Raw genomic sequence first — 13,524 nt, forward strand, 5'->3', positions numbered from 1 at the left:
ATTTTAAATAGTTTCTCAGTGCTTTTGGTATTAGTGACTATATCTTCACTTAAAGACTCATACCAATTATACGGTGGATAAGGTTGCTTCTATGTCTCAGACATAAAGATGTGTATTACGAAATTTTACTTCAGAGGAAATAAATACGTAGCTGAAAATCTTTAAATTTCTAAAACCACTATAATTACATTTTAGAAATACATGGTGGCTTCTTGTCAATTTTCAATTTTGTTTATATAAACAAAAATACAAACCACCCAGTAAAGCAGCAAACTGTGGTTCTGTTTTGGGATATCCCACTGTGTAAAATGGGCAGTAAATGGTTAGAGTCTGAAGAAGCTTGAGAAAGGAAGGTTAAGAAGCAAAATAAATAAGTAAATAAATAAAACAAGCACTTAGAAGCAAGCAACACATGCGGAACAAGCAAGAGATTAGTGTACACAAAGAGGCAACTTACATGGCTGTTGAGAAGAGAGCTTCTGTGAGTGGACAGACCGTCAGACTTTTGCAGCGTCTCAATCGCCATTTCAATCTGATAATAGATGTCATTAAGAAAAGGGCTCAAGACAAGATAGTAATAAAAGGCTGACCAGAGAATTTTTGATCGATTCTTAAAGTCTAATTCATTCTTCAATGACGGCTAATGAATAGCTATCACTAAATGTGTTTCCCCCAGCTTTCCCATCCCTAGAGAATGAAATATAATATGCACATTAATAATAAGCTCAATTATAATAGTAAACCTTTCTGAACACTTTGTAATTTATATTCATCTTGGAGATCCAAGGATCAAGAACCCTGGTAGATTGTTCTAGTTATAAAAATTTATTTTTACTTGCATAGTTCAAGATGTGGGATATTGGTCCCTCTTTAAATAGCCTCAGTCCTAACATATATTTAATACTTGTTCCATTCTGTCACAAAATAAAAATCACAAAACAGAATATGAGTTTAATACGCATTAGTATTTTAATGCAGGTTACAAAATTCTTAATTATACCTAAAAGCTAGTAAATCTACACACCCCTCTTCCACTCTTGCATTAAAATTTGGAAGGGAAAGGTCAGTCGGGAGCATCCGGATGTGACGATGGTCTCTACATTATATTTTAGGACATGATGATGAAGCAGAAATATTAGAATTAACAGCAGAAAAAAAAGTAGAAGAGAAAATAACTCAGAGCAAATTAAAAAAGGCCAAGAACAGAATCAGTTACATTGGATGTAATCCCAGCACACCAAGGGCAATCATAAAAGTCTTCTTAAGCAACAGCATCCAGGAACAAACCTGAGGCACTTTGATGACCTTGCATGTAAGAGAGTTGTCCTTCAGTGCTGGGAGCTACTGGACATCCTACTGAACCAGGGCCTAAATAGCATGCATTTGGGAACTGAGTGATGCTAATACTAGCTAATTAAAAATATCATTATGTAATTTGAGAAGATGAATTTCATTATTTATAACACTATGAATGCATCAACAATTCGGTATAAGCAGTTATCAATTTATAAAAATGTGCAACAATTTATTCTATAGTTAGCTGTTTTTGAGAACATAAAACTAGGGAAAGTGGCTTTTTTTTCCATTTTCTCCACCAGCTGAGATGCTAACAGAGTTAATATTAAGCTCGAAAATAAAGAAAAAAAAGTGATCCTGTGTATGTTAAAAATGATTACATTTAAGAATACACAATTTAAACGTAAGGAGTAACTATTTTTTGCTTAACTAAAGCAGTTTAGTATTATATCTCATAAAAGGGATCAGTAAGTTTTCTTGTTTTCAAAGGGAAAGACAGCATAAGATAGATGAAAACATTCGTGTAACAAGAATTTCTCAGAAGAATTTGCTCAAAATTGTACTTTGTCAAAATGCCCACAATTTCTTTAAAGTCTGAGAGTAGAAATTTTGAGGTGAAACTACATTTAAATAAACAAATGTAAAATGATCCATAATTTTTAATTTTATAGGATTAATTGAAAGGTAAAAATTACCAGAATCCTAACAGCTGAATCACACTTAGGAACAAATCCTTTCAAGGGGTTTGTGAGGTAGCAGTTTTAGGCAGATCAGCCAGCATTACTGACATGGCTACCAATGGTGGCACCTGATTTCCAGCGGATGCCCTACAGGGTCAGGTTGTCAGGAAATGAGTCATTCCTCTCTGACTATTTTCTGGTTTTGTCTGATTTTCTGCGCAGGTTGAAGATTGCTCCCAGCCCTTCTACACAGCTATATAAAGTCCCCTCAAGCCAGTTAGCAAGGAACTCTGTTGGAAAGGAGGCAAAATGGCAAGGGGAAACATAGGTCCAAATGCATCCACCAGGACAGATGGATGGGCTGTCTAGGTGGTACTGGTCCTTCAGAATACAACTTCTGAGATCATGATCAAAGCTGTGAACCCTGTATTCAGACAGACTTATTTAAGAAGAGTTATAAACCTGTACAAATTTTTCATTGTTTAATTTTCCCTGAATTTAAAATTCATATTAAAAGATATATATTCCCTAGTGAAAAGCTTGAGGGAAATATTGGAGGAAGCAAGAGCTGAAGTAAGTTAGGGAGCAAAACAGCACAGGGTGTGCTCATAGTAGAGAAAGGGAAATGAAGGTAGCACACACGCGCACAAACACAAACACACACTAACACACCAACACACACACACACACACACAAACTCCTATGAGTGAAACCGAGAAAAGTCAATAATATTTTGAGGGACAATCTATGACTGTTTGAAAGACAGTTTCAGATCAAGGCAGGAAGTGGGTTGTGATTAGAATATTGGGTTTTGTTAGTCGTGGGCTAGTCATACCTTTCAAATGTTAATGAACTGAACAGAAACATTAAGCTCGACGAACATGGAAAGCTACATTCATATTCCTGATTTCTAACACATCATGACAGGGAAACTGAACATTTTCTTTATATTGTGACATTAAAAAAAATGGCAGGGCACAGTTAGAAAACCGAACCTATCTGAGCAAGCAGTTAAGACTGGTTCACAAGGATCACAATCAGAGAAACTAGTCTCCAACAGAAGACACGGGCATAGATAGCCCCATCCCCATTAGTTTTATTGTGATTGATTCGACTGGTGTGAAAAGAGAAGTTTTATAAAATATTGTATTTGGATTGGGGTACCTGGAGGATTAGTGTTGGAGGATTTATGCACATACAAATGTGACTTGCCTTCTTCATCAAACATAGAATTCTCAAAATACACGACTCCATTGAACACTTAAACGGGTTTTCCCTTGATTAGGAAAAGGAGCCATTAGAGGCTGGCGCACTTGTCAAAAGCTACACTGGTTTATTTGTTTCCAGGATAGAAAACTGAACGGTTGCTGTGATGGAAAACCTTGACTAATAACTGACTGTACTGAGAAGCACTTGGGATAGTCAAATGCACCTCTAGGGTTTCTGTGAGGCTGTTAACAGAGGAATAGCCAAGGAAGAGACAAACTTGAAATGTAACAGGCATCCCATAGTTTGAGAGTCCAGACAGAATAAAGGAGGAGAACTGAGAAAGCTTCCACTAACACAGGCAATCTTTCTTTCCTGTTCACTATAAGGAAGACTGTTCAAACACACTCTCCGCACACGATCAAATACCAAGACTCATACAGAAAGGCAGGCATGGCTGCACACCTGCCTGTCACTCAGTGCTGTCAGGACTGGAGACCCAAGGATCACTGGGTTTGCTGCTGCCAGGCTAGCTGCACACTCAATGAGAAACTGTTTCTAAGGAATAAGGCAAGAGAATGATAGAGCATGGCACCCAGTGGCATTCTCCAGGGTCGGTGGGAATAAGAGGCACTCACACTTGAAAACACATGTATGTATATACCATACATATGAACCACCACAAACCCACACACATACATACACACCCACATCACCACCAGCAGCAGCGCCAAACAACAACAATAATGACAACAATAAAATTGAAACACAAAAACAAAAGAAACTATGCATTTTCATTTGGAAAATAGGATGCATGAGCTCATCTAAAGAATTGGCCAGACCCCACCCATTCTAAGGCTTAAGAATAAGAATGCTTCAACTCCTTGAAAGGTCTGAGGAGACAACTCCAGTGCCCTTGCTGCGCAGGACTTCCTAGGAAAGAAGTTTGGCTTTTATTCAGTCCTCTGGGCATTCTGAAGCTACTATAGCCACAGTACAAGAGACCCAGGCTGGTATCAGACCTTGATGCTCCCACATGAGGCTAGCTTTGCAGGCATACTAAATGCAAGAGTTCCAACGTCAGGGAGGATTCTAACCAAATTTCAACCAGACCTGGGAAGTTAGACAAATGTGTAGCAGGGTCAGAATCACTACAGGTAGCTCTTGAGGGAACAAATTATGTGAAGCAATGACGGAGAAGATCAAATGGGAACCCCGAGAGTATGCTATTCTAGGAACATGAAATGTCTACAGAAGAAAGCTTCCAGCCAATGGGTACAGCTAATTTCAAAACAAAACAAAAGCACAAAAACAAAATGGTGGTGACGGCAAGGAGCGAGGTTGTAGGGTCAAGGTTACTTTCGAGCGTACCTCACCATACAGATGCCCAAGATGATGGATATGGGGCTACAGGACTTGATGCTTGCCATGCTGGGTTTCAGATTTGTTCGGGTCCTATCCCTATTTTCTGTGCTCTCATTTGTGCAACTGCATGCAGAAAGCAGTACATTTTTTAACTTCAGAGTTCGGTCACACAAAGAGTTTGCCTTTAGCCTCAGAGCCATTAAACTTCTTTTGAGCAATCTTAGAACTATTGACTTTGGAGACTTTTGTGGATAGAGTAACTGCATTTCACATTATGAGGCAGCCGTGAGCTTTTGGGGAACAGGGACAGAATGTAATAATTTGATTATAAAATGTCTCCAGAGGCTCAAGTGCTGATTTCTTGGTTGTCAGCTACTAGACTTATTTTGAAAAGTGGAAATGTGAAGGAACAGAATGTAAAGAAAGAAGGAAAGTGTTCATTCTTAAAGGTGTTAAGTGGCTTTGATTGCCTATTCTTTTGCTTCCTGGCCATCATGAGGTAATTTCCTCAGCCATAAGCTTCTGGCATCACAGGACCAGGAGACAGCAGGCTCAAACTGTAAGTTATAATAAATCTCCCCTTGTTCTCTATCTCCTTTTCTTTCAAGTGTTTGTCACAGCAACAAGAATTTGACTTATACAGTCATGAATTAGTAGAAATGACTGTGGTAGGCTGGAGAGGTGGATGGGGGTGAGCACAGATGGTGGGGGGGGCAAGGATGGAGAGGAAAAACAATGAAAGAGAAGTCTTGGTAGAGAGAGCCACTATGGGGTTAGGGAGAAACCTGGTAGGGAAATTCCCACAAATCCACAAGGATGACCCCAGATAAGACTCCTAGCAATAGCGGACAGCATGGCCTTCCCCCGCAAACAGATCGGTGGATACCCTGCCTCTCATCATAGAGCCTTCAGTCAGTAAGTGATGGAGCCAGATGGAGAGACCAACAATCAAGCCAACCAGGTTGAGCTCTGCAAACCCCATCAAAGAGAGGGCGAAGGGAATATACGCGCAAGGGAGGTAAGATCATGATGGAGAAATCTAGAGAAAGCTGAAACAAGCTTATGGAAACTCATGAACTCTAGATCGATAGATGTGGAGTCTCCCTGGGGTCAAACTAGGTCCTCCATATATGGGAGACAGTGGTGAAGCTTGGACTTTCTGTGGAGCCTCTGGCAATGGGACCAGGATCTGTCCTTGGTACATGAGTTAGCTTGTTAGAGCCCATTCCCTATGGTGGGATGCCATGTTCAGCCTTAATGCAGAGGGGGGGAGGGGCGTGGTCTTATCCCAACTTAATGTGCCACACTTTGTTGACTCCCCATGGGAGCCCTTACCCATTGGAAGGAGTGGATGGGGGGGGGTTGAAGAGGAGGCAAAGGGGGGCAAAAAAGAGAACTATGGTTGGAATATAAAATAAAAAAAATGACCATGTGGCAATAAGTATAATTATAAGTGGTTATTTTAGTTCAAGAAATAAAAAACAATGCATGAACTTTGTAAAATGGAAAACACATTTAAAAATATATCAAATGTGCAAAGGTCATAGACTAGAGCAATAAGTGAACATTCTGTGATTTCTCAGGAATTGGCATTTGACAATTAGAAGTAGGGAAATACAGTATTTTCCATCCAGGAGAAATAATAATGAATTCAACATTGCTTCTACAAAGATTTACTAACACCTTAAGGGAGAACTTGAGGAGGGCACAGTATTATCTCATGAGAAAGAGAGAGAACTAACAAAGATGCAGCTCAAAACTCAGGCTGAAAACATTTTCAGCACCAGAACTACACTGCCTTCCTGGAGTCCTGAATAAGGTGGTGGTCTCCAAGCATGCAGAGCCATGCTAAGTCACTTCCAACAACAACAAACCAATATCTCAAAAGGAACTTCAGAGAAAAGTCCCACCCAGGTCTTTACTGAAAGAAGACCAGAGGGAAGAGGGGCCAATGATGCTTGGATATTAAGAAAAAAAACTGCATTTTTATTCTTTGTTCATACTCAAAAGGAGACTGATAACCCATTCTCTAAAATAGTGCGTATATCAATGGAATGGAAGTGACGTTCCACTGGCACTGTTCTCTGCTGTGATCATCACTCTCACTGCCCTCTAACAAAGAAGAATGCCTCTAATGGGATGGCATCTTAGTTTGCTAAACTGCTACCATACCTAAGTGCTCTCTCTACTCAGTGGTTGAGGTTAGAGGAGACTGAACCCCCTGAAAGGGTGGTTGGAGGCAAATACTCATTTGCAGATTGAATGGATAGACAGAATGGGGTGCTACAAAGCAATTGTGACTGATATTGGAGAACCCTGCTATTAAGGTTGCAGTTCACCATGTCCAGATAGCTCTCTGAGAGAGGTACACTACGGAGGACTCCCTTTATAAGCAGGGCCTCCTCTTCTCCACTCACTCACCTTATTTGGAGATTGTCTCTAAGCTCCGATGCATGGCCTTATGTGAAGATGAGCCTGCACAGAGCACCCTGCAAAAGCTATATGACTCAGCACCTAAGTTCTCATCTTTCCTCTTGCCTGTATGACAATTAGGTGCTATGCCATGACCAATCAGCCCTTCTTGCCTATATCCCTAAGAACCCTTACGTACCTTACCCCTGGAACAATAAAATGAGCTGTCTCCTGGAAGCTGACTCCCAGAAGTTCTTTCCACCTTACTCACTGCTTCTGCTCCCTTAGCCCTTGTGGGCCGATAGCCAACGGGTAGCCAACGACCTCCAAGGAAAAGAAGACCCACAACTGTTTTAGAGAATATGAAAAGTCTTCAGTTTCTTCTACAAATCTTCAGTAAAATAGGGCTGGAGAGCTGGCCTAGTAGTAAGAGCATAACCTGCTCTTGCAGAAGATTTGACTTCAGTTCCCAGCACTCAAACCAGACAGCTCAGGATCATCCATAACTCTGTTTCCCAGGGATCTGATGCCCTCTTCTGACACTGATGGGAACCATGAACATACATGGTACATCAACTATATGCAAGCAAAATACTATATACATAAAGTCAAATAAATGACTCTAAAAATATTTAGGAAAATAAATGCTTCTGGTATAAGTAACTGAGAGACTAGAACACAGTGCTTAATTTGTAGCAACCATAATGTCAAGAAAGTAAGTGTCTACTGGACAACAAAAATAAAAGAGATGGTGTTTTAGATAATTCACACAGGATGCAAAAAAAGGATCCCTCTGACATGTATTTACATACATATTCATGTGCATCCAAGTAAGTGTGTTAATATGTTCATAAACAACTGAAAAATTATATCATCCCATTTATGATTACTTTCTTTATAAGTCAAGGCATATCCTCTTGACTCTCAGATGGATTTTTCAGCCTTTTTCTATTTGATTTTTACAACCATCTCATAAAATAGGATAGGCATATTTTCATATTAGATAGGCACATTTCCATGGAATATGTTTATTTGCTCATAAGAAAACTACGGCTTTCAGGAACCGAGGGACTGTCTTGAGATTGTGTGGGCACTGAATTTGATTGGAATCCAAGAACTTATTACTCTAAATTCAAACTATTTTCTTTATATTTGTGAATTTATGTTGATTATCAACTTGACAGGATCTAAAAACCAACCGGAAGACAAGCCCTAGGCATGTCTATAGGGGATGATCTCAATCAGGTTAGCCCCTTGGCATGCCTATAGGGAATTATCTAGATCAGGCTAGCCTCTGGGCATTCCTTTGAAGGATCATCTAGATCCTTCAATGGAGGTTGGAGACTCTATAACCATGAGGAGCACCTCATGGCTTGAGGTAATGGACTGAGTGAAAAGAGAAGGTGGATCCGGAATGAGTGTGTGCATCTCCATTTGCTTCCTGACTCTGGGTGCAATATGATCAGCTACCTCAAGTTCCAGCCATTATCACTGCCCTGGCATGATGGACTATGAGTCAAAACAAAGCCCTCCTTCCCCAAGCTGCCTTTTAAGCTTCCGAATGCTGCAAGTAAAGAGTAATGTGCTGTTTGATGGCAGCTGGAGTAAGAATCTTTGAGATAGAAAAGGTGGGCTGGAGCTGACTCAGGAGTGAAGAGTACTGGCTGCTCTTCTAGAGGACCCTGGCTCAATTCCCAGCACCACATGGCAGCTTACAGCTGTCTGTAACTCCAGTGTCAGGGAATTTGACAACCTCACACAGACATACATGCAGGCAAAACACCAATACATATAAAATTAAGCAAATTTAAAAAAAAGGATACTTGAGAGAAAGGGGAATAGGAGATTCCCAGATCATGAGATTTCAGAGGTTGGAAGGACCATATTGGGAACTAGACTAGAAACCATTCAGGTTATATGTTTAAAAAGAATCTGACTGTATTTTGCTTTAGTAGAGAAACCTTAAGCAGAGATAAATTTAAAATGAAAGGCTAATGTGTTTTGGGTAAGAAATTTTAAGGTAGGATAGAATTCAGTTTGAGGCATGGTAATTATTCAGCATACTTAACCTCTGCTGACAGTGAGAAAGCCTTGCAGGGCTGGAGAGATGGCTTAGAATTCAGGAGTAGACTCTGCTATTGCAGACAACCTGACTTCAGTTCTTAGAGCCCACAGTAGGAAGCTTTAAATCGTAAGTCTAGCTCCAGGAGGATCTGACTTCTCTGGCTCTGTGGAAACCTGAACTCATGTACATACACACCCACACACAAACCACCTACATACACATAATCAAAAGTAGAAAAAAATAAATCTCAAAAACTAAAGCTACAAGAGGGCAGAGAGGTCTTTTTTAAATGTGAAGCTTGTCAGGAAGAACTCAAACTGGTTTAAAATTGAACCAAGGCATGTAATAAAACAAAGAAGCTGTAATGATGAAAAGAAACTAGCCTTCAAGCACTGGGGCAATAGCAGAGGTAACCTGAGGATGAGACCCACCAATCAAAGGCTAGAACTTGTGAAAATGCAAATGCAATTGATAAGATCAGGACTAAACTCAGAAAGACTCTGGAGGGGCTCCCTGACCATAGAAAGTGTTCCCTTAGGGTCAGCACACAGAGGCTGATACAGCTAGGTTCCAGCCAAAGTCAGCAGCAGAACGCAGTAGCATCTTCTACATGGTAGTGGTTTGCCTGGCATGAAAGATGTAAGGATGAGGGAGCCAACAAGTCTTGTACCATTGTTCCAGATATCTATTGATTACAAAATGTACGGCAGGGTCAGACTCCCTTTAGAGGGGCCCGAAGAGAGCACTAGGTAAAGATGTAAAAGCAGAGCTTAAGGTGCCATGGACAATCAGAAACTGGAGGTGCCAGCCCCATGGAATGTCTGCCAGGAGTAGAGGATGCCCAACAGGGTGGCTACGTGTTTAAAGAGAGTAAACGGAGAAGAAAACAAGCGTGGCTCTGCAAATGATATAGGAGCTTTGATTTCAGTCATATGCGTGTCCACACGGCACAAAGACCGTCATATATGAGGGCATACTGCTATGCACTCATGAACACAAGTCCTGGGTATCAACGTAAAGGCATGTCTCACAGAAACTTAAAAGTTTTAGATGCCTTGCATGAAGTAGTTAAATCATCATCAGTTTAGGTCAAGTGATTGAATATTTTCTAAATGTCTATGCTGAGTCTTTTTTTTTTCCTCCTTCAAGAGGCCCGAAAAATGCACAAAGGACTACCTACCTTTAACCCAGAAAACTGCAGTGCTGACTATAGTATTGCTTTAAAAATTGTAACATTAGGAAAAATGTTAATCGATATTAAATACTGATAAGATATTAAAAGGAAGCCTAACTGAGAGAGATTCAAAATAGGCTGTTGATTTAACTTTAAAAAAAAAAAAGCTTGAAGTTGTCCAGAACACATCCACACAGTTTTACTTTACATCTTGGTTCAAAAACAATCAAGGGTGACAAAATGACCACTACAGCTAAGCAATTAGAACAAACAGATTTTAGGGTTTACAAACAGTGTAATATATAAAATCTTCCAATTCTATTCATTGATAGTTTTTTTAATGTTTATTTATTTATTATGTATACAATATTCTGTCTGTATGTCTGCAGGCCAGAAGAGGGCACCAGACCTCATTACAGATGGTTGTGAGCCACCATGTGGTTGCTGGGAATTGAACTCAGGACCTTTGGAAGAGCAGGCAGTGCTCTTAACCACTGAGCCATCTCTCCAGCCCCTCATTGATAGTTTTAAATGACTTTAGAGAATTTGTAAAATTTATGAACACATGTTTGGTGGTTTGAACAGATATGGTCCCCACAGACTCAGGTCTTTGAATGCCTGGCCCACAGGAAGTGGCACTATTAGGAGCTATGGCCTTGTTGAGTAGGTGTAGCCATGTTGGAGGAAGTGTGTCACTAGAGTCAGGCTCTGAGGTCTCACATATGCTCAAGCAAGGCCCAGTGTGTCAGTTCACTTCTGCTCCCTGGAGATCAAGATGTAGAACTCTCAGCTCTTTCTCCAGAACTACATCTGCTTGCATGCCACCCACCATGTGAAAATGAACTAAATTTATGAACTGTAAGTTAGTCGCAATTAAAATTTTTCCTGTATAAGAGTTGCCATGTCATGATATCTCTTTACAGCAATAAAAACAAACCCTAACTAAGACACATGTTTGACCTGAAAGGTGATATTATTTTATTATTATTACCTGAAGTTCTTCTGAAAGTATTTAGGAGAAAAAGAAGAAAATATTTGGATCAGAAATCTATATAAATCAGATGTTTTCTGATAACAGTTGGTGTTTAAATTTAGATGGTGGACTGGAACCAAAGCATTGTCTTTGTTGGGCGTGATTATTCTGTGAACTTACAGCTTCACCTTCTATGAGGCTGATACATACAATCAGTTTATGATGATATGTCCACTAAAGAAGTCAGGGGCTAGAATTGCCCTTTAGGACCCTGCTGAGTTAGCATTAAGCGACAGAGTTAAAGATCAAGCTTATATTTGAAAATGGACCTAGCCTTTTCTAGTTTATTCTAAGTGGTAAGAACATCTTCACTATTGTATATAGTTTATATAATCCCTGCAATAGCAGTGATTACTATAATTTGTTAGGACTGAAAATTCTGGGCCCTCTGCCAGTAGTCACTAAGTCAGAACTCTGGGAACAGGCTCAGAGATGCTCCCGAGAGCACATACTCACATTTGAGGACTGCTTCACTAAATTGCAGTCAAAGGTTGCTTTTCCCCTTTGCCAGAATCAGAGTGTCACTATTACCGAAGCAGCATAAACAGGCAAGTGCTCTATTTAAAGAGAGACTTTGAAGTCTAAGTATTATTTGATTTTTGTGCCTTTCTAAAGCATCTTTGAACTTACATTAGCAAAATTACTAGAAGACAATCAGGATTTTGGTGACTCAAAAATTAATCAAATAAAAATTGTAAAGAATTAACATCCTAATTTTAAAATAATATGAGGGGATAAAACTAACCAGAAATACTTAAAAAAAAATAAAACCTGTGGTGTTAGCTTTAGATTTTAACTCTAGTCTTAAAGGACAAGCTTTCAGTGACAGAGCCAGTTCCATTGACATATTCTAAGGAAACACGCACCAGGTCATTAAATTCACGGTTGATGAGAGCAGCTAATAATAATTCAGAGGTTCATGGAGAGAAACTTGTAGGATTGTTCAGAGGTAGTACACAGTTTTATGCATGTGACCCTACCTTAATTCCAGGACACACACATACACACGTTTCTGTGAAATGATACAAATATGGAATAAGAGGATAATTCAAACTCAGATACATGAATACAAACACATAACATTCACTCAAGGCAAAATTTTGGGTACAAATAGTTTTAAGTCTGTAATTAAATTTAGACCTCATTTCATTCTCAAAACTTCCAAAAGTCTAATCAAGGACTTTCTGAAACTTGGGATCAAGGTTTAATATTAATCTTAATAACTCAGAGTCAATCACTTTTTATTTGTTTGTTTTCAAAACAAGGTTTCTCTATAGCTTTGATGTCTGTCCTAGAACTAGCTCTTGTAGACCGGGCTGGCCTCAAACTCACAGAGATCCGCCTGCCTCTGCCTCATGACTGCTGGGATTAAAGGCGTGTGCCACTACCACCTGGCTGAGACAATCCCTTTTTAAGTGTAAACTATAACTTTGTTCTGATTATATTTGCTAACACTGCTTACATCTAGGAACTATTAATCCCAGAATTTGAAGCTACCTCACTAAATCTCTTAAATGGTTTCATCAGATTCTCCGTAATTTATCAGATACCACCACATCAACTCAAATTCTAATTTTTTAATTTCTCTTTCATTTTCATGTTTTGTTGCAATCTCTTGATTTTAGCATCTTTCCTGTACTTTTGAAAACATATTAAGGAAATCACATTATCTACATGTATCTAGATTTATAGATGTATAAATCTAGCATCCAGGGCTCTGAAGCCAGAGGATCAATAATCTGAGGCCACCTTGGCTATACAATAAGTATATTAAAAGAAGAGTGATCTTATCTTTCTTTCTTATAAGACAAATGGAAAACTCATTAAACCTACACCAAAAAGTTTGAAAATGAATGTGTAAAATTATTTCTAATAATCTGCGAATATATAACAAACCTTCTAGCCTATGAAATTTACTGCAGTTATAATCGAACCCAAGCTACAGAAGGAAAATATAACAGAATAAAGGAGCTACTTCTGCGGATGGCAAACACAACTGTAACTATTGCACAGCAAATGTAGTCGCACTCCATGTTGTGGAAGCTGAGCTCATAAACATGAGCACATGAGAAAATCCCACTCCCTGCAGAACTGCTAATTATTCACATGTGTGTGTTGTGTTTCTCCCCCAAATCAGGAAGAAGTATTAAGCTTTATGGGTCTAACACTGACTTAAATGATAAAAAAAAAACAGTGTGTTTTAATATATCACCAATGTATTTCACACTATAGCTATATACCAAATTTTTATGAATGAAATATTAAGTTAGTATTCAACTAGTAGGTTTGAAGT

General features: G+C 39.2%; 1 protein-coding gene across 7 annotated transcripts in view; it reads right to left on the bottom strand.

Moving 5' to 3' along the window:
* Nucleotides 1-13,524, bottom strand: part of Rfx3 (regulatory factor X3) — a 248,446-nt gene that overhangs the window by 78,736 nt on the left and 156,186 nt on the right. For all 7 annotated transcript variants that reach the window (XM_075973779.1, XM_075973777.1, XM_075973775.1 and 4 more), the window contains one exon: nt 458-532. In XM_075973779.1, the coding sequence (XP_075829894.1) occupies nt 458-532 (75 nt within the window). The remainder of the gene's footprint in view (nt 1-457; nt 533-13,524) is intronic.

This window comes from Microtus pennsylvanicus, chromosome 5 (genome assembly GCF_037038515.1).
Source record: "Microtus pennsylvanicus isolate mMicPen1 chromosome 5, mMicPen1.hap1, whole genome shotgun sequence".
NCBI classification, from domain to species: Eukaryota; Metazoa; Chordata; class Mammalia; order Rodentia; family Cricetidae; genus Microtus; species Microtus pennsylvanicus.